Genomic DNA, 24,857 nt, shown 5'->3' with positions numbered 1-24,857 from the left:
CAGACAGGCACTGAGCACAGGCCACCTGGCCCTGGCTCTGCCTTGAATTCACCAAGCCTGCAACCCCTGCTCCCAGGGAGGATGTACTGTGATACGAGATGAAGTGCTCCCTAAAAGCGATGTTACAATCCGTAAAATCCGTTCATTCCTCAAAATGAAAAACACTGTAAACTGTGCTTTCACACCCTTGCCAGTACAAACTACAGCTCCCAGAGATGAGACTTGGGTTTTTTATTGTTTTCAATTCCAAAAGCAAGATGACTCTTCTCTGCTAGCGAGGCCCGCGGTGCCAGTGGCTACGCCAGAGAAGGCACCTTCCCCGCCCGGAGGCGCACAGGGCCCACACCCTCACCCGCTCACACACGCGTGCACACACGTCCACACACCTGCGCAACTTTCACGGCCACGTGCGCACTCACCCTCGCGCATGCGCGTGTGCGCGCACGCAGGTGCGCTCTGTGACGTGGTGACGTCTGCAGGGCGCCGGCGGGGCTCTTGCTCCAGCACAGCGGAGCCACCTTCCGAGAACCCGGCGCCGGGACCCCCCTGCTTTGTGTCACTTCGAAGGGGTGACGGGCGAGGCCCAGAGGGTTCCTCAAAGCAGAGCAGAGGGAGGAGGCGGCTGAGGGACGAACAGCGCCGGGCGGCCCCCTCCGCACACAGTAAGCGTCCCCGAGGCCCTTATCCGCGCCGCAGACGCGCTCCCTCACCGCGCGGGGGCCGCGGCTACTCGTCCTCTCGCAGCTCCCGCAGCGCGGCCTGGAGGAGGCGCCGCAGCTTCGCGAGCACGCGGGGCGCCGCGCCCTGGGCCCCCGGGGCCGCGCACTCGAGCACCGCCGCCCGCAGCTGCCGCCGCAGCGGGGCCGAGACGGCGGGGCTGCCGCGGGGCGAGGAGAACCAGTGGCGGAGGATCTTGTCGCAGACGACCTGGGGGAGGGCGGGAGGGAGCGGTCAGCTCAGGCCCGGGGGCCTCCTGGAAGGGCCCTTCCTGGACCCTAACCCGCCCAGCGGAGAAAAGGCCACCCCGGCTGTGGTGGAAATGCCGAGGGGGAAGCTCCGGGTGACACTCAGAAAGGACTGAGGACACTGCAGCAGAAAGTCACAGGCGGGAGCTGCTGCATAAGGAGTGGGCCCTGGGCAGGCCCAAGGCTGCCAGCCCCGCCATCACCGCACCCCTGAGGGCGCGCTTTCTTATCCATAGGTTGGTCACGGTGACAGTCATCGCCACCTGGCAGGGTTGTCCTGAGGGCCCCAGGACACGCTGGTGACGAGGGGTATGCAAACGTGATAGTACTTTGAGGCTCACTGAAAAAAAGGTATATTGGAAGGGAAAGGCGGCAGACTCTTTCTGAGGAGGCTTTGAGAGTTTTATTTTAGGAGAAGTAAAAATTAAGCCACTATCTCACAGCCTTTAGTTCTCCTTGGGTATGAAATTCACTGAGGCTGAAGATCTCTTTAAATTCTCCATTTAAACACACTGTCTGTTTTACAGCCGTCATGGTTTCCTCCCTGTTGGATGGAGCGCTGCCTAGTTAATATTCTGCTCCATTTTTCTATGTCACACTTTATATTAGACTCAGTTAACAAATGCCTCAATTTTATAGAGCTACTGTTTCTATAATTTTGACTTGTGTTTCCCAACCTCTGCAAGACTGAGGATTCTGTTTAAAAACAAATTATCTTATTTCTCTTTTGAGTTGATAATACATTTTCAGGGGCAAACATGGAAAATGTCCCAAAAGATAGGCTGTAAGTCTCCATCCCACTCCTCATAACCAGACACTCGGCTCCTGGCTCTGAGAGGCAACCACTCCCTTGAATGTCCTTCTGGAGAGTCTATAAATATACATGCATTTCCTTTTTCTTTTACTTTACATGGATGGGAGTATATTGCACACACTGTTCTGTAGCTTCCGTTCCCATTTAACGAAATATAAGGGAGAGCCTTCCAAATCAGTCCTTATAAGGATATTCCATTTGTTTTAATGGCTGTACCTCAAATGCATATCATAAATTATTTAGCTAGTTCCCTATTGGTGGCAGTTTAGGTTGTTCACTAACTTTTGCTATTATGAAAAATGCTTCAGTACATATCTTGCAGATATCTTTTTCATTTTGCATATGACTAAATTTCTGGAAATGAAATTTCTGGGCCAAGGGGTATGCATATTTGTTGTTTTGATGGATATTGCCAGATTGACCCCATAAAAGTTGTACTGAGTTACACTGTCATAGCAGCGTATGACAAGAATGCCCTCAACAACACGTGTCGTCTTTCTTTTTTGTTAACTGATGAATGAAAATGGTTTAATTTGTATTGCTCTTCTTATCGGTCAGGTTGAAAGTATCTGTGCTTCCTTTCCAGTGAGTGGTCAAGGTGATGTTCTTTGCCCACATTTCCATCAGATTGTTAACTTTTTTCATATTGATATGTAAATGCTCTTTATATATTAAGGACATTAACCCCCTGCTTAGATTGGTTTCCTGGGGAGCAGACTGTAAGGTGGAGGTTTGCATGCAGGGATTTATTGAGGGGCGTTCTCAGGAACCATCTTTCCATGGAACTAAGGGAGGAGGAAAACTTCTGGTACTGGAATGGCCTACAGAGTTTTCCTTATAGAGGCCAGGGGGCTGGGCTTGGCATTTCCCCCCTCCCCACTGACCAATCACTAGATGCTGCCCCTGGGATGTGGGGTTACCGTGAGCCAAGGACGATGCTGGGGGATGCCGTGAGTCTCAGCAGCTCTGAGTCTCAGACAGATAAGGGCTGTCTCTGTCCTCTATGCTCCTCGTCTGTAAGAGCAGTTGCAAATATTTTGCCAATTTTCTCATTTAACCTTTAAATTTGCTCATATTTTTTGTAACTTTGTTTTGTTTTTGCCATGTGGATTTTTTTAAAATGGTTAAATGTGTCAGTTGTTCCTCTTATAGCCTCTGAACTTTGTTCTGTACTCAGAAAGGCCTTCCGAACTCTAGGGTAGTACTTTAAATTCTCCCAGTTTTTTCTGGAACATTCAGGATTCCATTTTTTAGGTGTAAGTATTTGAGCCGTCTGAAGTTTAGTTTGATATAAGGAGTGGACCAGAAGTTAATGTGATCATTTGTTGTTCCTGAATACCCACTTTACCAGCACCACTCACTGTATAAACCAGCTTCCCTCTCACTGGCCTGAGAGGCTGCCTGTATAACACTGAATACCCATATGTCATTAGGTATACTTCTGCAGTTTTTAAAAATTCTATTCCTTTGATCTGTCAATCAACTGATGCAGGGCAGGGATTTTTTTTTTGAGTCAAAGTGTAAGTTAGAAAAGTAATACATACCACCATAGAAAATTTATAAAATATAGGGCAAAAGGAAGAAAGTAAAAATTATCTGTAATCCTATCATCCGTAAGTAATTGCTTTTGACGTTTTCATATCTTCTTTCCCAATCACGTACTACTTAACGAAAATGAGATCATGGGTAAATACGGATTTGTAACCTGCATTTTTTCGCTTAATGAATGCTTCATATTTTCTCATATCCTTAAAGGAAGCGAAATTTCGTTTCTAGGTCTTTATTCAAAGGCAATAACCAGAAAAGGTGCGCAAATGAAATTGCTCAGCTAAAGAGAGTATTTCCAACAGTCATGCACCCTCCAGAGGGATGTAGAATTTCACAATCACGTTAACAATACAGACTCTTACCTCGATTTCTCTGAAGCCTCACCTGTTAATAGCATTTTAACAACTATTCCCAATAGTTAAAGGTAAAAAATTATTATCGCTGGGTTTTAACTTGCATGTCTTTGAATAGTAAGATTAAATATTTTCCAGGTTCTCTGTCCGTCTGCCCTTCAGCTCCCGTGTATCTGTCATATGTTCTTCTCTTGCCAGTTTTGTGTGTGTGTACCTCTCACCGCTTAACGGCTCTGTAAGAGCCGTTTATATATTAAGGATACAACCCTAGTCTCCAGTTATGCTGCAGAGGGCAGGTGTTAGTGTTTCCACTTTGTGGTTTGAGGTCACAGGGTGGTTGATGCTCTAGCGAAAGCATATTGTTCCCACATCTGGAGAAGAACGATTGCGCTGCAGACCCACCGAGGGTGTGAGTCCGCGTTAAGTTGTGCCGAGTCAGGGCCTTGTTCGGCCTGGTCCAGGACCGCCAGGTTAACTACACAGCTGTCCAGGTCTCCCCAGGTCAGTCCTGTGTGCCGGCGTGACTCAGCCTCAGGCTCTGGCCCCATCACCAGGTGTGCACCGGGGTTATATTGGCCTTATGGGCTGGAGGATTGTACACAGACTGCGGTGGAGGTGAGACTGCGGAGTGGACCGGCTAGGAGAATGGAACACTAGGAAGGCTGAGGCTAGAGCACAGATCAGCGGTCGTGGAGGTGCGCCCAGCTTCCCTGCTATGACCTCTTCCTGGTTGTGGTCAGCACCTGTGAGCCCAGCTCATCCACACCCACCTGAGGGCCTGGAGTGAGGGCCGGAGGGAGCTTCTGCCGGAAGAGGGGAGATGTCCTCCCAGTGCAGGGTTCTCCAGCCCCACATCTGGGTCTCCCTCACTCTAGACTGGATCCTAGAGCTGGAAGCCAGGATGGGTTCCTACTTGTCACTGGTCTCCTGGATGTGGGACCCATGCACTTTCTCCTTCTATTAACCACCTGCTGGCCTAACCCCTTGCCTGTTGGATCTGTGGTGTCGCCCACCCTCTCTGGTTTGGCCAGTTTTCAGGACTGCTTTGTCCTTTTTCTAGATTTATCCTTGGTGAATCAGTCTCTGGGTGCTCATTCTGGGTGTGTGTGTGTGTGTGTGTGTGTGTAGATGCAGAAGTTAGACCTAGAGAGAAGGGCTACCCAAGTCCCCATGGCTCTGGGGGACCCAGTAAAGGCTGTGCTGGGAGCACCATCCATTAGCCCCATGGGGTCACTTGGCCGACAACCTCCGGGGTAGACGACTAAGAACAAATGATTCCTGTCTCCCACCATCCCTGCCCTTACTGGACACATCGAGCCCAGGTGACATGGCAAGGGTAATGACCTTCAGCTACATCACCGGGATGTCACAGTGTGGCAGGCAGAGGCACCCAGAGAGAACAGGGTCCCCCCCACAGAGAGGATAGGGTCCCCCCCCTGGAGAGAGGACAGGGTCCCCCCCTGGAGAGGACAGGGTCCCCCCCACTCAGAGAGGACAGCAGCATTGCTCACCTGCAGGTTGCTGTTGGTTCTCTGGGCTCCACACCTGTGCACTCGCAAATCACACTTTGAAAAACAGTCAAAGAAATTGCAGTCTTCATCTCCCGTGCAGTTCTGCTCAAGAATTTCCCTCATTTTAGGTTCAAAAAAGGCCATGTCCACATCAATAGCCACCACCTGTAATTGAAACAGCACACGCCTCTCAAGAGGACCCCAAGGCCGCAGCACAGAGGGAGCCCTGCAGTATCACCCCACCCCTGTTCCCCTTTGCAGGCGCAAGTGTCACAGACTTCAGGGGTCACAGAAATCTACCAGCAGGGAAGAGGGGCCAGGTTGTGCTGGGGACATACAAGCCACCGGCATAGATGGTATGGGCAAGGCTTTAACTGCAAAAAGGACCTTTGTGGTCGCCAGTGAAAGCCTAGCATGTGGAACTAGTATCACTTTTCATCTTTAAAAGTTTTCTCAGATTTAAAAGTTGAATCTCTGAAATATCTTTAAAATGAATTGGTTTCCCCTTCTGTTGCTTTATCACTTTGGTTTCTGACATTCAAGGCTCAGGAACACAAAAGCTGTGAGACACAGACAATCTATACCTATGAATATAAGCAACAAAAGAAAACTACATTCAAGGGACAGGTGGAGGGTGTGATGGTGAGAGTGGGGTGGGCAGTACGTAGGTCGTCTATTTATGCTGTCTGTTACCTGAGGTGACTGGTTTCCAGCTGTGGGGAGCTGGGGGAGTGCAGGCAGTGGCAAAGCCAAAGTTCTTAAATTAGGGTCGATACATATGGACCCTGGTCCAGCAGCATCAAAAACTAAGTCCCACTATCAGCGTGAAAATGTGATGAGCCCCTGGAATTTCAGATTTATCTTTCTAGCGTCAACCCAAATAGACTTCAAAACCAGAAAAAGAATAATGTCTAAATTATGCAGATGTTCTTCCACCACCTGAATTTAAAAAAAAAAAGATGAGCTCAAACTTGAGAAAACCTGGACTCTGCCCAAATCAAGCAGTGTATAGCTTCAAGGTATTAAAGAGCTATTAGAAGACTCGATGAGGTTAATGGAGTCTGTGGCATTTCACAAGCCTTCACAGATCAACCTCAAAATATCGGCCTTCTCCCTTTGGTAGCGTCTCAAAAAAGTGTTCATTTACATCTCAGTTCTCTGCAAAGTCAGGAGGCACATTCCCAGGTTGTTGTTTCTGTTTTTTCCTTCAAGATTGATGCCAGAATGCAGTAAAGCTTCTTGGGGATTATCCAGTAAAACAGAGGAGGGAAAAATACTTTATTTCAAAATATGTGGAGAATAATGAAAACAAAGAACAGGGAACTTTTCCCTATTTAACAGCCTTGTCGAATTACTAATCCAGGCTCTGCAAACAGAAATTACCATTTTAATCAATTTTTCCTATCTTATTATTCAGACAAAAGAAATAGCTCATTTCATTATTTATACTGGTTAATACACTAGAAATATATGAGGCTGTGCTAATGAGTCTGTTGTCTTTCATAATTTATTTGGGGGGCTACAAGACACTTCTTTTGATAGTTCCTGGCCATCTCCCCAGCTTCCCCTGGGCCCCGGTGGAATTTCAGCTCCCTGTTACTTCTGTCTTCTGGCTCTGATTGTTCCCTGTTCATCTCCCAGGAAGAGCCAGGTTTATTTTTTAATTTTAGTGTGTGCTGTAGAATGGATTACAGCTCCTGGAAGCATAACTCTATGCACCTAAAATAAGAACAGTAACAAAATGAACAGAAAAACCTGCCTGAGGTTTCTTAGATAACATCGGGAGAATCCTAAAATTTTTCCTGCACAAAATTACCTAACTTGCATCATCTTCAGACATCGTCCTAGCATCAGACTAGAACGGATTGACGAGGATTATTTTGTTCTCCACTGAAAAGTGTGCCTCTAGAGCAGGAAAGAGCACTTTCTGGCAACAGTCTGGGAGCAAGAAGTAAAGATGTTTTCCTAGTTCTTTTGCAACCGCTGGACAGATTCTCAAGACCTGCAAAGGGGGACCCGAGAAAGTGAATGACTGCGAGTCATCCATTCTTAACACGTTACCTGAAGGACAGCGCTCCTTCCCCACTGCAACACGGACCAAAGGGGGAACCCTCCTGCTGGTCCGCCGGTTGCTAGTTCTCACACTGAGTGTGCATCAGAATCACCTGGAGGGCTTGCTTTTAAAACACAGAGGGCCGCATCCCACCCCGGAGCCCCGGGCCTCCTGCTGCTGCTTCTCCACCTCGGTCCCTTCTTTGTAGGCCTGCACTGCCTGGAATGGGACATAAAATTCACCTGCCTTCTGCAGAGCCTGCAGAGGCTGACGTGTCCACCCGGGCAGGATTCTCCCTTGTGTGAGGCACCAAAACGCCAGTTGTCCCTCTAGAAGTCTTACCCACAGAAGGGAAACTAGACCGTCTTCAGAGGAAAGTATTAGAAAAAGTTGCCCATCATCCTAGAGCATGGACACCTTGAAAACAGTGTCCCCCTACTGAGCCTTTGTACAAAGGCCCCCAAAGGCCGTCCTCTCTCCTCATCCTCCGAGGCTCCTTGTCTCCTGAAGACTGTTTTCTGCACAATTTGCTTGCTTTCAGAATAGCCCTAAGAAGACGCGAAGTCGCTTTGGAGAAAACAGAGCAGCCCTTAAGGACGACAGACCACGCCTCCCGCTGCGAGCGGCCGTCCTCCCAGTTCGGCACCGGGCAGGCGCCTCTGTTCTTTAAATTCTCTCATTCCCACTCGGAAGGTTTGGCAGGTCGGAGTTGTCCTGGCTAGAAGGTTGCATAACGCTGCAGGGTCTCCCCTGATTTCAGAAACCCCCTCGTTTAGGACCACCCAGACCCAAGTCTGCCCTCCACGGGCGAAACACACGCCGCAGCCACTCACCGTGAAGTCGCTCCTGATGGCAAAGTTCTCGGGCTTGACGTCGCAGAGGTGCAGGCGGTGCGAGAAGTCGTGCTCGAAGTGGCGGACCATGTCCAGGAAGCTGAGCGCCACGCCGCTGAGCGCGCGCGCCTGGGCCCGGCCGCCGCGGGCCGCGCCGTCCAGGGGGAAGAGGGCCCGGAGGCGGGGGCTGCCCGCGGCCAGGTGCTCCACGGCGTAGAAGTGGCCACAGGAGCCCAGCACGGGCGGCGCGTGCGGGCTGCGGCCCCGCAGCAGGCTGAGCAGGACGAACTCCTCCTGCTGCAGCAGCGCCCACAGGCTGGCCAGCTGACCCCGCAGCCGGGGCCCCCGCCGCCCCAGGCCCAGCCGCCCCAGGCCGCCCTCGGCCAGCTCCAGGCCCAGCGCGCTCTTGACCTCCCCGGCCGCCAGCAGGAGGAGCTCTGCCTCCGGGAAGCCCTGGCCTCCGGCCTCGGGCTGGCCTTCCAGGAGGCCGAGCGGCGGGAAGCTGGAGAAGGCTTCCTCCTTGGACTTGAGGACCACAGGCCGGCCGCGCCAGTCAGCCTGCAGCACCTTCTTGCCCCGCTCGTAGTACAGGCAGCGCCGGTACCGTAGCTGCCCCGCCACGCACAGGTCCTCGCACAGGTCTCCGCCGAGCGCGCCGCCCCGGTAGTCCTGGCACTGGAAGGAAGGGGACAGTCGGTTACACCGCGGAGGGGCAGCGAATAGACACAAGGCTGGTCCCCGCACCCAGCACGCTCCTAACAGCTGTGCAGACCATCTTCACCAGAGTGAACCACGAGGCTACTCGGGTCAGAGAGGAATTATGAAGTCAAAGGTTTGAGAGCTTCCCTGCTGGCGCAGTGCTTAAGCGTCCGCCTGCCAACGCAGGGGACACGGGTTCGAGCCCTGGTCTGGGAAGATCCCACATGCTGTGGAGCAACTAAGCCCGTGCGCCACAACTACCAAGCCTGCACTCTAGAGTCTGCGAGCCACAACTACTGAAGCCCGTGAGCCACAACTACTGAAGCCCGTGTGCCACAACTACTGAGCCTGCTTGCTGCAACTAGAGAAAGCCCATGCGCAGCAGTGAAGACCCAATGCAGCCAAAATAAATAAATACATTTAAGTTAAAAAAAAAAAAAAAGACTTGAAAGAATGCCTCAAGTTTGTTCTCCATCAGGCCCAGGCCCAGGTCTTAGGAAGCAGGTCTCTGCCCTCCCCCACTTCCAGCTGAGGTGGGTGATGCTGGCAAAGGCCTTTGGCAGCTGCGTTCAGTTTCCTTGACTGTCAGCGAAAGGGCTGGGCCAGGCCCGTGGTTCCCAACTCTTGGCCTCACGTCAGGGTCACCCAGAGAGCTTTCAACCCCCGGTCAAGTACAGGTCAGCCAGACCTCGGGAGGTGGGTCCCCGGCGACCCCAGGAATGGCCCTTCCTCTAGAACCTCTCCTTGCACCCATTGTGGTCGCCGGGAAGTGGTATGGCTATAAGGCCAGCAGGCTCTGGGGGCCTGCGGGGTCTGGAGAGCCCACTGCAGGAAACAGGAGGCAGGAGAGGCCTCGTGGCTGGCAGGGCAGGCACTGGGCGCCTGCAGAAGAGGAGCCCTGCAGGGTAAATTCCACAAGCGGGGGGTGTTCGGTTCCTGGGGGTGGTGAGGAAGGCACTCGGGGACCCTGAAATGGGGAACTTCTCCTGAACGTCAGGCTCTTAGGCCCTCCTGCCACATGGGGGACCTGGTGACCCCACCACGACACTGCAAGCATCCGTGCTAAGAATACAGTCCAGCCAGGCCCTGCCCTTCAGACCTGCTAGAGGGGGAGCAGGAGACGCCAGTGTGAAACCGATTGAAAGGGAGGATTATTATTCTGTTCTCTTTCTTTTTTATCTCTTTCAGGAAACCTAAACCTCTGGACCCACGTTTATTAGGGGTTGAGCCTATTTCCTGACTCCACCTGTTTCCCCCCAGACGCCTCTTCCTCCCACGTGGGCAGAGGCAGGTCAGGTATGTACTTATACGCTGGCCAGACTCTCTGGCTGTTCTGTGCTGCTCGGCTTTAGTAACCCCAAGGAGGTTGTATACAGCTGCTTCAAGTCGGAAAATACACCTCCAATGCTTGGATATGTGAGTAATCCCCAAATCCAAAAAGCTCTGAAAACTACAAGTTCTTCCGTGGCTCGTTCGCCCTCATGGAGTGTCAAATCCGACTGAAAAGATGAGAGCCTATTTATGGTCTGAATGTATTTGACCTGTGACTTTGCATATACTTCGCTGCAGAGGGTGCTGCCTCATATGCAAAATAGAAGGTATATATATGCGGCATATTATCTAACACCCCAAACAGTGTGAATTCTAACACAGGCCTGGCCGCAGAGCACTGGATAAGGGATGGTGGATCTTTATAAATACTCCCAGTGACTTGTTGAAAGCATATAACCAAAACGCTCATTAAAAAGATATACTGGGCTTCCCTGGTGGCGCAGTGGTTGAGAGTCCACCTGCCGATGCAGGGGACACGGGTTCGTGCCCCGGTCCGGGAAGATCCCACATGCCGCGGAGCGGCCGGGCCCGTGAGCCATGGCTGCTGAGCCTGCGCATCCGGAGCCTGTGCTCTGCAACAGGAGAGGCCACAACAGTGAGAGGCCTGTGTACCGCAAAAAAAAAAAAAAAAAAAAAAAAAAAAAAGATATACTTCCTGTTCTTAAAACAAGTATCTGGATTTCAGGGACCGTTTCAGGCAGTAACTGGACAACAGCCCAAAAGGACCAAGACAAGCCATCAGACCTGACCCCCCAGCTTCCTGCTGAGGGGCTCCCACAAGCTGCTTCTCCTTTGCCGCGTTAGATCTCGGCGCCGCACCGTGTTGGGCGGTGGGGATGTCACGCTTGCCAAACCCGAAGATGCACGCGACGGTCCCGATCCTGGAGTCTGGGAGTGCGCCCTGTCTGCCTGGGGCTCGCTTTTTGTCTTTGGAAAACAGACAACCATAATGCAGCTGTATTAATAAACACCCATGAAACTGTTTTAAATACACTTGATGCTGTGTACATCTTGCAATTTAACTTAACACCATTTTGGTCAAATGCCATCCTTTTACTTTTCATCCTGGTACCTCTTTCCAAGGCGTGGGGTCGTAAGAGGAGCATCAAAGGATCAGGACCCTCTGAGTGACTCTCTCTGCTTGGAATTGCTTCCATATCACGGTGCCTCGGAAGAAAGCATCAGCGGATTCTGGTTCCTCTGAGACCTTTCAGGGTAATCTTAGAGGTAAGGTGGGAATGCAAGGTTTAAATGATTGAGACTCCCAAGAGTAAAAAAGGTGTGAGTGACGGAAGTAATGTGGGCTGTTCATTTTACCTGCTGCAGCTCTGTTCTATTTTATCTGGTATTTACAGAGTTTCACATCTCTGTAACAAGCCTGACAAGAAAAGGCAACATTTCTTTTTCTTTTTTTTTATAAATTTATTTTTGGCTGTGTTGGGTCTTTGTTGCTGCACGTGGGCTTTCTCTAGTTGCGGCGAATGGGGGCTACTCCTCGTGGCAGTGCATGGGCTTCTCATTGCGGTGGCTTCTCTTATTGCAGCACTGGCTGTGGCCGCGCGGGCTCAGTAGCTGTGGCTCGCGGGCTTTAGAGCGCAGGCTCAGTAGTTGTGGCGCACGGGCTTAGTTGCTCCGCAGCATGTGGGATCTTCCCGGACCAGGGCTCGAACCCGTGTCCCCTGCACTGGCAGGCGGATTCTTAACCACTGTGCCACCAGGGAAGCCCAACATTTATTTCTTGATTGCCTTATGAAGCCCCTAAGCCCTTTGAGTATATCCAAAATGGTTTAATTCAATTCCATAATCCTTTTTAGAGTGTCATCAAATTTGTAGTTTAATCAAAGGTATTTTTGTATGAAGGACAGAACAGAACTGGAAAAGAAAGAAAAGCAGATGATACAATCGAGTTTGGTAGGAGGAGGTGGGTCCTGAGCTGCAAGCTTCAGAATCCTGCTGTGCTGGGCTGAGGGGAGAGGCATGGGGAGGGGGAGATAGGGGTGTGGGCCCTGGCTGGGCCACTGCCGGAGAGCGGGGAGTGCCAAGGGTGTCAGCTGTGACTGCCCAGGGCCTTCACTCTCCTAATCTGGAACTGCAGCCGAAATTGTCACTGGCCATGAGAGACACCTGTGGGCCCAGAAGCCCACTCCACACCCCGGGGGCGGGGAGTGGCCGTGGGCAAGCTGCCTCGGGCGCACCCAGCCACCTTCCAGCTAACAGTGCTGTGTGTGAGCTGAGCCACGATCCAGCTACAGGTGCCGGGCTCAGGCTCAGGCATCACAGAACGAGGTGGCTGCCTTTCAGACTCCTCAAATGACAGTGGAGTGTAAGCAAGAAAGGCACATGGCCAGGCTTGGCTTTGGGGCCAGCTGGGTTTGCCTCTGGGCTCAGCCTCTTGCTGGCCTGTGGCTTGTTTCCAAGTCTGTAACATGGGATGATGACACTGTGTCGTGGGAGACCAAGGTCATGGGTGCGGAGGACCTGGTGGTCTCTGAATTCTAGTTCCCTCCAGCCCTGGTCATTAGAAGGCAGGGGGCTGGGGAGGCTTCTTTCTGGAGAGATGCACCCGAGCTCAGTTTTGAAAGATGAATTGCGAGTCTGCCTAGCGGACCAGGAGGGAGAGAGCAGGGAATGACCTGCCGAGGAACCCACAGATGCGAAGTCGCTCGAGTGTTCAGAGAACCGGACAGTTCAGGGGAGCACAGGGCAGGGTCAGAGCAAGTGCCGTGCGTCAGGGACTGGGCGTCCTGCCAGAAACGCCACTTGCTCTGTCTCCACCTGACAGAATGCTGCCCCCTGCAAGGGTCGGACCCACCATCCCTGGGAGGCCGCCCCACCTGCCAGTGGGAATTCTTGTCTCCTCTGCCCCAGGTTCCATTAAATAACCCCCGTGAGCCTCCGTACCATCCCCTGCCCCCGCTGGCTCCCCACAGCATGGTGTTTTCTACGAAACTGTACCGCGTCGATGAAGTCGAATTCAAATCAAACCCGTACGAGATTTGCCCCTGCAAATTTAGAAGGCAGTTCCAAACAGGGGTTGCAAGGACATTTGGCATACAGTCTGCTGATTTTGGAGGGGAACGTTACCTTTGGCTGTTTTTTCTGAAGGTCAGCGTGTTGAGGTATAGGCATACCTCCAGATGGCTGGCAGCTTGCAGGGAAGCTGCCGATCAGGAAGGGTGGGCAGTGGGGCTGGGCGCCCAGAGCCCTGCCGGGCCACCAGCTACTGGAGGTGTTGTCCTAGGTTTCTGACCTAACGTTCCGTGCCCCGGCTACCTCGTTGGTCAAGGGAGATCGCAGGGGTAGTTAGTGCAGAGCTGCTCTTTGTCGTCACCCTTTGTGATGAAGCCTTTTGGGCACATCAGTCCCTGCTCTTCTGATACAGAATGTAAAATTCATCCACTGTGGCTCTTCTGGTTACCAGAGTTCCAGTGAGTTCTGTAGGATCTTTTTGCATGCCTGTGCTTGCTAAACTCAGAGAAAGACTTAGCTCGGCTTTTAAAAACCAGTAAATTTACAGATTACAAGTTTACAAGCTAGTTAAGCAGTGTCATCGTGTTAGAGACAAGAGTGAAATTATCTTATTAGCAGCATGTCCTATTGAGGTAGCTAATTTTTTTAAACTCAATAGAAGTAATGTACTTTTAACTCCATTTTAAAAAAAATCACTTTCCTCTGGATATGAGGAGGCCCTGACTGCCATCTTGAACAGGTACATTTCTGTACCCAAATGTGTGTGCATACAAAATGCACAGGTATCAGATTTTAAGATAAGCTGGAAAAAAACCAAGTTAATGAAGTCTCATTGTAGTTAACTGGCATTTTTTAAAAATTAATGAAACTCACAGCGAATTCATACTTCTTATAGGTTGTATGCAAACGCACACTCCCAGCAGCCCCAGTTCTTGTAGAAAGCGTTCTCAGTGGTGGTTACTTAGAACCTCCCTCTCTGGCTTGTATCTCGGTTCTCAGGCAAAAACAAAACCTGTCCTCTCTAGTCTGGGAAACGGGTGACAGGGTCTCAGAGGTCATGCCCAAGGGCTGGGTTTTCTTTTGTGTGTTTGTTTTTGTTTTTAAGGAGAATTAAGTTCCTATGCGGTTAGCAGCCCTTATATCTCACGGTGGAATTCCTTCATGGCGCAGTCACGCTGTGCGTTGCAGAACCTCAGAGCAATTAGCCAGGCCACTCTGCAAGCCTCCTCGACCCCTGGACAGCTTAGAAGATAGACATCACATGCGTGGCCAAAGCACTCAGGAAAGCAGAGTCGTTCCCTGCTATAAAATCTCTCTGGGTATGTGCCCTGGATGCTGTAGTCCCACTGGGACCTTGGGTTTCTATCAGAGCAAAGAAAGATAAGCCTGCCCTGTTAAAAAGAAATCCCAGATGTAGGCAACCAAGTTAAGTCACATCAAGACCTAACCAGCCGGAAGGGACTTAAACCTTCTGAATAACAGAGAGTCTGTGGGAATCTTTTTGAGATGCTTTGAAAGTGATGTGCTATAGAAGGGTTAAGTATGCCCAGTTGTTAGTTACTTATGGTTTTCAGTATTGGAGGAGCCAGTTCTGTCACGGGGTCTCTACTATCAGAGGCACATCCTGGCTCCACGACACAGTAACCGTGTGAATCGGGACAAGTTACTTCACCTCTCTGGGGCTCAGTTTCGCCATCTGTGAAATGGGAGGAGTAAAAGTACGTACCCCGCAGAGGCTGAGATTAAATGAATTAATACGTGTAAAACTACTTAGCACAGAGCCTGCCCCGAGTGAGCCTCAGCGGGCACCCGCAGCATACGTCCCCGCCGCCCTGGGAGGCGCTCTGCCTGCAGAACCGGAAGCAGGGCCTGTGAACGGTCAGACCCAACGCTAGTCAGCCTGGCACAGCCTGCTGACACGGTTCCCTGGGAAAGTGGGGCTCTGGAAACCTCACAGAGATGTCTTGATTACGGAATGAGCTGAAAAGCCGCAGGAAAAAGGGGGGCTGCCGTCTGCCCAGAAAATTCTGAAGCTGGAAGACCTGGGCTCGACTCTGGAACCAATCCAGTTGGCTCTTCCAACACTCTCTCTTGAGACTGGAGTGTGCGGGGCCCCCTCCAGAGGTGGGGTGAGGCTCGGGGGGGCCCCAGCGCCCATGACTCCCCGCTCCTAACCAGCCCCTCAGCTTCATCCTCAGATTCTCCACCTGCCTGGCATGAGGGCCCGGGAACGTGCTCAGAGGTTCACAACTCCCTTGGCTTTGCCCAAGGGAAAGGGGTTCCCTCTGGCTCAGCTGCGGCTATTCCTTTGGTGCTCTGGGATTCAGAGTGAAAGCTAATGAGAGTCTGGAGGCCAGTCAGAAAAATAACAGCCAGTTTTATTATTAAGGATAAAAGCCAGGCAGAATGAATTGAAAGGACCGGCGGAGCTGAGAGACAGAGGCTCGATTCAGTCCTGGGAGGCCACAGTGCCACAATGCCAGCCTCTGCGTGGCCGCCAGGGCCCGGCAGAGTCTAGGATGTGGAGACTGGGGTCCTATTCAAACCTCAGTCTAGTTCACAGTGTCCTGGGTGAAAGGGAGCCACGGTGCTGGGTGGGGTTCCCGCCAGCAAATCCAGAATGGAGAGGGTAGAAAGGGAAAGTCAGGTCCTGAGCAGAGCGTGAGAAATGGCGGCCTCAAAGGGGGCCTCCAAATGACGCTCCCCCCAAAAGCAGGTCATTGAGAACTGGTCAGGTGAACTTCAGGCAGACAGACTGACATGGTATTTCAGATTGTCCTTTTGGCAACAGAAAAGATTGGCTGCCACAGGAGACATGTTGATTCAGCCTCCAAACAGAATTGGTTTTAACTTATGAGCTGGAATGCTGGGAAAGTTATGATGAGCAATGACTTAAGTTATACTAGGCTATTTAATTTCCATTAGGCTTTCTCTCACTTAACCAAAGGTAAAGAAATGAAAAAATAGTGTTTGTTTTTTATTTTAATCTAAAAGACTATTATATTATTTTTGGTACATGGGTAGTCATCCTGGCCAAGCTATTCATTTTATACTATAATTAGTCAATCAGTCTCCCCAAAACAGAGGGAAAAAAATCTTTATCAGTGAAAGGAATTTTTAGAGGAGTTATTGAGGAAAATCAATGAGCTCTTGTAACTTAAAGAAAACTTGATAGAACGTCAGTGTAACAATGAACAGATAAATGGATAGATTATTGATAGATAGGATGGAGGGAATCGATGAGTATCTCACCAACGTTATGATCAATTCGTGAGGACACGTCAGACTCAATTAGGGAAAATGATTTGGTCTAGCTTGTCCATTTCACCTCATTCCTTTAGTTTTTCCAAGCTCACTTTTTAAAAAAATCATTTACTTGAAAGCCTTTATGCTACCACGTTTTGAAAACCTACAATCTCAGAAGGCTCACCCAGATGTAAGCAATTGGACTGAAAACTTCCCATGAGTTTCTTGAAGATCTCTTAGAAAATAGATCACTTTTCACACCAAATACTGAGATGGTCAGTATTTTAGGAAGTGAGTAATCACTCAATCAATGTAACAATAGTTGCCTTTACCTTCACCTTGGCCTTCCTTTTAGGGATTCCTGCCTTTATCCAAGTCTCCTAATGCGCTTCATCTTCCGAACCAAACAGAGAGACCAAAGAGCAGCCGGCGTTCGGAATCAACTAATGCGCCTCTGGGGCCCAGAGCGCGCGGCAGCAGCCTGCAAACCCAGGTGTTTCTTTCTCTCCATAATTGCCGGGCTCAGCTATGGAGCCCCCAGGCCCTCCCCTGTCCGGAGACCCCGCTCGGACCCCAGGGTCCGACCGCCTCCCTCGCGCTCCGTTCGCCTGAACGCGCTCTGTCTTGGGTCCCGCAGACCGCGCCGGGGAGAGCAGCGGCTCTCGGGCGCAGCGAGGCGGGGGCCGGGCCCTACGAGCCGTCTGCATGGGGCTCGGCGAGGTGCAGCCCAGGCTGGACTCGCCGAACAGCGGCTGGAGCGACCGAACGGCGAGTCCAGGGGCAGGGGCGTGGGCTCCCCGACCCGAGCCCTCAGCGGCCCGCGCCCCGAGCCCCGCTGTCCGATTCGGGAGACTGGGAACAGACCCGAACACTTGCTTTAGGAGCGCGGGCTGGGGGCGGCGGGAGAGCAGTCGGGCAGGAAGACTCTCTTGGGACAAAGGACCAATTTGGGCGAAACGGGGGGAGACATCCCCGCCCGCGCACAGAGGACTCCCGGGATGGAGACCGCATCCCACGCACCGTGTCCGGGTCCCCTCCCCTCGGTCCACGGCCGTGCCCAAGTCCCCGGCTCCCGGGGCCCGTGGAGGGTGTCCCAGCCCTGCCCCCGGGGCGCGCGGCGCGGGGCAGTGCGGCGGCGGCGACACCTACCAGCGCGGCCAGGATGCGCCGGCTCTTCTCGTCGGTGCAGCGCTCGGAGAGGACGCCCGGGTGCGCGCGGAGCAGCAGCGCGGCCGCCAGCACCCAACCCGCGGTCCACGCGACGCAGACCAGCAGCGCACCCCGCCCGCACCACCCGGGCCGGCCCCGCGAGCCTGCCGCCCGCGCCCGCGCCATGGCCCGCCCGCCCCGCGCCCAGCGCCCAGCGCCCCGCGCCCTGCGCCCCGCGCTCGCGTCTGGGCTCGGCGGCCCGGCGGGGGAGGGGCGCGGGGGAGAGGCAGAGCGGGCGGAGGGGAGGGGGCGCGGGGGAGAGGCAGCGCGGGCTCCTGGCCCGTCCTGGGGGGCGGGGATGAGGGGGGTGTCCCGCGGCAACAACCCGCGCCCGCCCGAGCAGCCGGGGTTCAGTGGGTGTCCGCGCGCGGGACGCCCTGCTCCGCCCGCCGCACCCCGCCACCGTTTGCACTTTTTTTTTGCACCTTTTCCTCAAGAAGACCAGCTCCTTCCTGGTACCGACTCTGCATAGAGTCAGGCTCGCCCCGTTTAGACTCCTGGCTCCCCTGAAGACAAGCTCTCGCCCCTTCTCCGGGCGGCTGCTCGGCGCCCTGCACTCTCTTTTACAGACCCCCGCCCCTCGGACCCCTGGGCGCCCTCGGCTGCAGCCCTGACCCCCCATACCCCCACTTGGGTCTCCTCCGAGCGCTTCCCGGGGTGAGATCCTGAGTCGGGGGTCCGGGACAGTCTGGGAATGTCGTGGCGGCCCCCGCCCGCCCTTCCCAGGCAGCTCCTGAATCCCACCGCCGTCTCCCAGACTGCCAAAAACTCCAGGGTGTCCTTGCCAGGGGTGAAAAAGCGCCGCACTCTTTAAACGTTTCCCTTCCCCCTGGCGAGGAGGAGTCGTTCACTGAATGTATCTAAACCTGTGTTTCTGTGTATCTGCAACGTCCTCTGGGGAGCAGGCTTCCACGTTCCGTCGCAGTCGTTGTATGAGGTAGGCAGGAGCCCTGGCCTTCAGAGCTGCCCCTGGTTCTTTCCAGCCCTCCCTGACCCCACCCCAGCTGCCCTCCGCTCCCTAAAAGCGTTTCTCCCCTAAACGGAGAGCCAGGGCGGGGGAACTGTCACAGCCAAGGCCTCTGAATGCTGCCCCCGCTCCTGCATTCACTCAACAAAAGCTTATTCAAGGCCTGTTGTACAGCCAGCCCATCCCGGGAGGTCAGGCCCTACCTGACCGCCCTGCACCTAAATTTCACATATTTCCACCCTCCACCCGCAGTGAGGGGCTAACAGGAGTTACTCTCACCCTGATGGAGCATCCTGTAATCACCCCTGAGGAACTGGCTTCTTAACCTTGTCTATTCTGCAACTTGCTGGTTTAGCTTTCAGTTTCGTGGCCCACTGGTGAAGTTCTCCAGGAATTATGAAGCATCCAATTAACAAATGCTCAGCCCTCAGGAACACTTTGGGTACCCCGCAGCTATTCCCTAATGCAACAGACACTTGGGATTTGGGGATCACTTGGCTGGTAACAGTAGTGCCTGTTCGAGTTCCTTCTGTGTGACCGTTTCTCCCACCTCCACCCTACCAGCCCCCCCCACACAGGGCACACCCCACCAGAAGAACCACGTGGGAATATTTCCCTAGGCTGGCTCTATGAAAACTTGGTCTCTTCTTTTAAAATATTGCAGTTGTGGAGTAAAGGAGGCATCCTAGGACGCTGCTTTAAAATCTTGGCTTGGGGCTTCCCTGGTGGCGCAGTGGTTGAGAGTCCGCCTGCTGATGCAGGGGACACGGGTTCGTGCCCTGGTCCAGGAAGATCCCACATGCCGCAGAGCGGCTGGGCCCGTGAGCCATGGCTGCTGGGCCTGCGCATCCGGAGCCTGTGCTCCGCAATGGGAGAGGCCACAGCAGTGAGAGGCCCGCGTACCGCAAAAAAAAAAAAAAATCTTGGCTTGATGGTGTAAAGCTGATTCCCTGTCCCAAGAATTTTATTGGGAGGGGGCAGGAATAGGAAGAAAAATAAAATACAAAAGTGTTAACACTTCTCCTTTAAAACCTAGGTGTGCAAACCACAGGGGAAAAGCAGAACATGAAAGCAAAATTGATATTAGGATTTGCAAGGTAAGTTCTACTTTCATAAGTTTTAAAAATACATTATTAATAATACTTCTTTTGGCATTTTTATAAAGAAAAGTATACCAAAGAAAATGATAATCCCACAGTAAAGAGATCCTTTAAGCATTCAGCATATTTTAAATTGAAATATAGTTGACATACATGAGCATCGTTTTAAAACAGAAGGTATCGTACTCTCTAGAGCCAAAACAAAACGCTTAGAATGCAGAACTTACACCGGCTGCCACCCTCTCGTGCGGTTTGTACGCTGCACAAAGCCGCGGAGGGGTGGATGGGGCTGAAGTCCACCAGAGCCCACGCCACCAGGCCCTTTTCCTGGGCGCCCCATCCGACTAGAGGGGATGCCTTTTTAAATGACCTGTGCAAAGGGGGCTTTTTTGGGGATTCACATGACAGTGCCTTACAGGCCAGCTGTACCCTGGGTGCTAGATATTCCCCTAGAGCAGCAAACAACTAAACAAATAATTACATTAGCAATAAAACGTGAAGCTCTGGCTTAACAAGCAAGGTAAGACGAGTCTGGTCTCATCTCCCAGGAGCCAGCGTGCTGGGAGCACCAGCCGTAATTCCCAGGCAGCCTTGGCAGGACCTGGCAGGGAGCCTGCAGGTCAGGATGAGGGGACAGGCAGAGCTGGCGGAGCGGCTTGGCTCAGTGCAGGCTTCACATGGAGTTGATCTGAAGAGTCTTTGACTCCTTCAAAAAACTGTATGAAATCCAAGAACCACTTTTCCCCACTCCCTTACCCAGACTGTGAAAACTGAAGTCATAACACTAGAAATGGCTTGAGTGCAGTGACCCTGCCAATCATACTCTGGTCACACAGATATTCACAAGGTGGTTTTCCTTTGTCTTGAAGGAGATGGAGACGCACGAGGCAAAAAGGCAAAAAGTCCTCTGAGCGGGTGATAGGGGCCCGGGGGTCCAGGGCCCTGTGCCCACACTCAGGCACCACCACAGCCAAGCAGAGGGAATGTACTAACCAGGGTGCGTCTGCTTTAACTAAGCACTTAGACTAAACTGTATTTGTTCACTTACTTCTTCCATCAGACCAGAGGCTACTTGAGGGTAAGGACAGCATCTCCCAGCACCAAATCTGGTACCTGAATCAAAGGAGGTCCTTAAAGACCTGCTAAAGAAATGAGTGGAATATGTATCCTAGCTTTTCCTCTGAAGGATCAGAAAACTTCGAGCACCCTGGAATTTTTCTTGAGAAAGTGCTTTTAACACATAAATATTTCTCTCTGATTTCCTGAGGCGAAATGGAGCAATCCAGACACGTCACAGGGTTAGGAATACGTTTGAACGTACGCTTTGGATTCTGAACTCATCTATTGGCAGTTGAACTTGTCACTGAGAACAGGATATGAATATTTTGATTATAGGCCTTTCTTGGAAGAAAAGGTAAAATTCTATAGTTTTGGCTCTGATTATATTAGACAAATAGGTTTATTAGTGCTCGATTCTACTACATTTCTATGAGCTCATAAAAGTATTTTTCTTCCTGAAAGGACTTTGACAACAACAAATATCTCTGTGTTTGTATAGTACTTGGTATATTCCCAGACATTAGCTCATACAATTGGCCTAGCAACCTGGTAGGGTGGATTGAGTGAATGTTGTTATCTAATATCTCATAGAAAAGGGTAATGGCCTTTTTTTTTTTTTTTTACTATCATCTGTTAGTGGGAGTGACAGGGTTAGAGGCTGACTCACCTTCTTCTAGGTGTTATATTCTAACGCCTGTTTCCATGTCAGAATTGCCCACCTTAGAAGTGAGGGGGTGAAGTGTTCTATGCACCTCACAATCATTTATTGACGTATCCTGCCTCAGGCCAAGAAAGTTTCAAACATTTATCAGCTTTACCAGTCATTTGCAAAATTACAGTTGGAATAGGATTCTAGCTCATGCCCAGCTTTGCCGTGGTCTCTGTGGCCCTCTCCCAGCAGTGGCGACCACATTTGCACAAGGGTCAAAGTGCAGGAAAGGGGAGGCCACCTTTCGGAAGGGGGTGAGTTTCCGATCACCTGCGGGGTTGCGGGGTGAGGGAGGATAAGCCTGAAGAAAATGAGAGCCAGACAAACTTGCCTCCCCACTCAAGAACATCTCCCCTCAAACTCATCCCACACTTCAGCAAGTTCAGCTGCTCCGTGGTTGGGGTTTCACTTTTTCCAGATGCTTACCTTGCTTTCCTCCGAAGCGAGACCCGCCTGTTTTAAAGTGAGAGTTTTGTTTGGAAAGGAAGAAGTTACTTCGTTGTCTGGGACCAGCCTCGGGGCGGGGATGGGAGATCTGGGTGTAGGTCTCTCTGGGAGCCCTTTATAGCCAGAAGCCTGGGTTCCAAGAGCCGAGGAGAGAAGAGCTTAGAACGGTTGGCAGAAAAGTGGGGCTTCTCCCGCACTTTTGCCTAGACTCCCCAGATCATCTAGTTCATAAAGATCAGTAACTGTTTCACCGTGATTCGGGAGAATTAAGAAGAGGTGAAGGATGCGGGCACAGATGGAGTGTTAGGATTTCCTTTCCCGCATGGTTGCTAACAGCAACAGCTGGAAGTTACCTCAGTGTGTGTCCTAGGGGTTGGGTTGATAAACGGTAGTCATCCACCAGTGGAACCATGTGTACTGTCACCAGAGGTTGGACACGAAGCCTGTGTTGATAGGAAAGGTGTTACTGGAGAAATGGTCCTTTTTCCTGGCCCTGCACCTTCCCTTCTCAGTGCACACCCCACATCTTCTTAGGGAACCACACCTCTCACGCTCAGTCCTGTGGTTTGTTCCGAAATGCAGCGGCGGTGAGGGCTTGTGAGAAAGCCCACTGAGGAGAACAGAGACACAAGCTCCCAACCGCACGGCTGGTCCAGGGCTCCCAGCAGGCCAGTGGGACGGAAGGGACTCACTTCTCAGCGTTGTTGGAACCGTAGGGAAAGAAGAGGCTTCTTCCCCCTGAGGATGCCAGTGCCGGGCTCTGAGGATGCGGGGGCTAGAGGGCCATCGCACGAGGATCTGCTGGAGGATGAGGCCAGCCTCGAGGAAGGAGGGCATGGGTTGCAGGATTCCTCAGGACTTCGTGTGAGCGCCTGACTTTTCAGTTACCCAGTGGATAGATTCCCTTTGTGGCTGAAGCCAGTTTGGGCTGGGTTTCTGACATTTACAATGGACAGAGTCTTGGTCAGTAGACATTCATGATACGTCATGGAGTGAAAAGGCAGGTTTCAAAACATTATGTTCCATCTTAGTGTTTAAAAGCATACCGTATACTTATTTATAGACACAAAAAGTCTTGGAAAGAGACATCACGATGTATGTTATCTCTAGCTGGAGGAATGACAAGTGATTTTTCTTTTCTTCTGTTAATTTTCTAATTTTAAGTAAGACAGGCATGCCTTATTTGTGTAATGAAAAAGCGTTTTTATTTAAGGAGATGAATTACAGGAAGAAAAGCAGACATCAGGGCTCTGGGATCAGTAGCTTCTAGTCTCAAGAGCTGCTGTGATGCTGGACGTCTGAGAGGTGCAGCCCTTGGCCATCCTGAACCACTTTGTAAGGGCTGGTTCGTCTTCTGTGACCTCTCAGCCTTGTTCCTTTTCCTGTAATAATGCTTACCGTGGTGGGAGTTCATTCATTCATTCATTCATTCACTCTGTAAGCGCCGCTACTCTAGTGTTAAAGATGTCAAGATGAATGACACAGGGTCTCAGTCCTCCTTTGCTGGGAGCAGATGCTCTACAGCGTGGAATTCTCTGCAGAAGGATCTGCTGCATCTCTGCTCCTCTCTGTTCCTTCCTGACCCCCCAGGCCCTCTGAGGGACCCTGCCAAAGGACAGGTCTGGGGCTGATGTTGCCAAACCTCTGCTGGACCCAGGACCACCTGCTAGGCCTTGCGCTGCACGCGCACACGGGGATCCCGCCAGGACTGGAGTGGGAGCCCCGGGGGGAGGGGCTGTGGGCCAGGCCACGGGATGATAGAGGTTCTTTTCTCTTTCATCCTTGTCATCTACCAGGAGCCAGAGAAAGCCTCTCACCATCTGCCCGAAACTCAGGAACGGCTCCTGCCCTTCCCAACTCCTGCCTGGAAGATGAGGGGACACAATTTCCTCCTTCCTGAGGGCAGGTAGCCTCCTAGATCAGAGACCCTCCACACCTTAGGTTTTCAGATTGCTGGGCTGTAGTCGTCGTCATTATTTTTTAACAGATTTATTGAGGCACGTTTTACATACCTGAAATTTCCTCCGTTTTAGGTGTACGTACAGTTCAGTGATTTTCAGTAAATTTACAGGGGCTGTGCAACCACTCACACCATCCGGTTTGGGAACATTGCTGTCACCCCAGAAAGACCTGTCTCGGGCACCCATTTGCATTTGCTGCCTGTTCCCGCCCCCAGCCCCAGGCAGCCACTGATCTGTCTCTGTAGGATTGCTTCTCTCTGGACGTGTCATCTAAATAGAATCGTACAACAGGTGTCTTTTGCTTCCGGCTTCTTTCGCTCAATTTCGTGTTTCTGAGGTTCATCCGTGTGGTAAGAGCGTCAACCCTCCATTCCTTTTGTATTACTGCATGGTGTTCTATTGTATGGACAAGTCACGTTGTTTATCCATTCATCAGTTGCTGGACATTTGGGTTGTTCCCACTTTTTGGCTGTTGTGAATAATGCCGTTATGAACTTTTACGTACACGTCTTTATGCGAACACACGTTTTTATTTTTCTTGAATTCGTAGGGATGAAATTGCTGGGTCTTATGTAAATTGACCTCTAGCTTAAGGAACTGTCAAACTGTTCCAAAGTGGTTGTACCGTTTTACATTCCCCTCAGAAATTACAAGGATTCCAGTTTCTCCACGTCCTTGCCAACACTCATTATATTGGTTCTAGTGGCTGTAAAGTGGCATTTCATTGTGATCTTAAAGTGCATTTTCCTCACGAAGAGTCATCGTATTATTTTCCGTGGCCAGAAGTGACCCCACGATTTGTGTGATCACTCTTTCCTTGTCCTGCAATTCGGTCCGGTGATGCTGGTTAAAGGGATGGGAGCTAAAGGCCGGCAGGCACTCAGCATGGTTTCCTGAGCTGTCTTGAACGTGAGACTCTGGAACCACCCACTGCAGTCTTTGCTGTGCTGTTTTGCTGGTGCCTTTGCTGTGTGTTAAGGTTGGCCCGAAATCCTTGCACAGAACAAATCACTGTGTTCCTTGCAGGGTTCGCCTTGGTCGTATAAGCCTTGGAGTTTCCTAACCCCCCACACAGTTGCAC

At 51.6% G+C, this 24,857-nt stretch overlaps 1 protein-coding gene and 1 long non-coding RNA gene across 3 annotated transcripts; one reads left to right on the top strand and one right to left on the bottom strand.

Moving 5' to 3' along the window:
- Positions 1-522: 522 nt before the first annotated feature.
- Positions 523-24,300, top strand: LOC307196703. 2 transcript variants are annotated; one of them, XR_013831196.1, is made up of 7 exons: positions 523-662; positions 9,965-10,072; positions 11,192-11,335; positions 14,184-14,397; positions 16,680-16,817; positions 19,537-19,597; positions 22,398-24,300. It is a non-coding gene; the product is annotated as an uncharacterized lncRNA (long non-coding RNA). The 2 variants fall into 2 exon arrangements; XR_013831195.1 differs by lacking the exons at positions 14,184-14,397; positions 16,680-16,817.
- DIPK1C (divergent protein kinase domain 1C) lies at positions 660-17,820 on the bottom strand. The gene is made up of 4 exons (XM_079941923.1): positions 17,474-17,820; positions 8,078-8,752; positions 5,192-5,356; positions 660-927 (listed from the first exon to the last, which is right to left on the bottom strand). Exons 1-4 carry the CDS (start codon positions 17,657-17,659, stop codon positions 727-729), a joined length of 1,227 nt encoding a protein of 408 aa, XP_079798049.1. The 5' UTR covers positions 17,660-17,820; the 3' UTR covers positions 660-726.
- Positions 24,301-24,857: the final 557 nt, after the last annotated feature.

This window comes from Stenella coeruleoalba (genome assembly GCF_951394435.1).
Source record: "Stenella coeruleoalba genome assembly, chromosome: 14".
Taxonomy (NCBI): Eukaryota; Metazoa; Chordata; class Mammalia; order Artiodactyla; family Delphinidae; genus Stenella; species Stenella coeruleoalba.
Note: the sequence above shows the minus strand (reverse complement) of the source record. Positions and strands in the feature narration are given on the sequence as shown.

Coding starts and splice junctions, on each gene's coding strand:
- DIPK1C (XM_079941923.1), bottom strand. CDS start 17,659: ATGGCGCGGGCGCGGGCGGCAGGCTCGCGGGGCCGGCCCGGGTGGTGC. Junction 5,357..8,077: donor CCATCAGGAGCGACTTCACG/GTGAGTGGCTGC, acceptor TTTCAATTACAG/GTGGTGGCTATTGATGTGGA. Junction 928..5,191: donor GAACCAACAGCAACCTGCAG/GTGAGCAATGCT, acceptor GCCCTCCCCCAG/GTCGTCTGCGACAAGATCCT.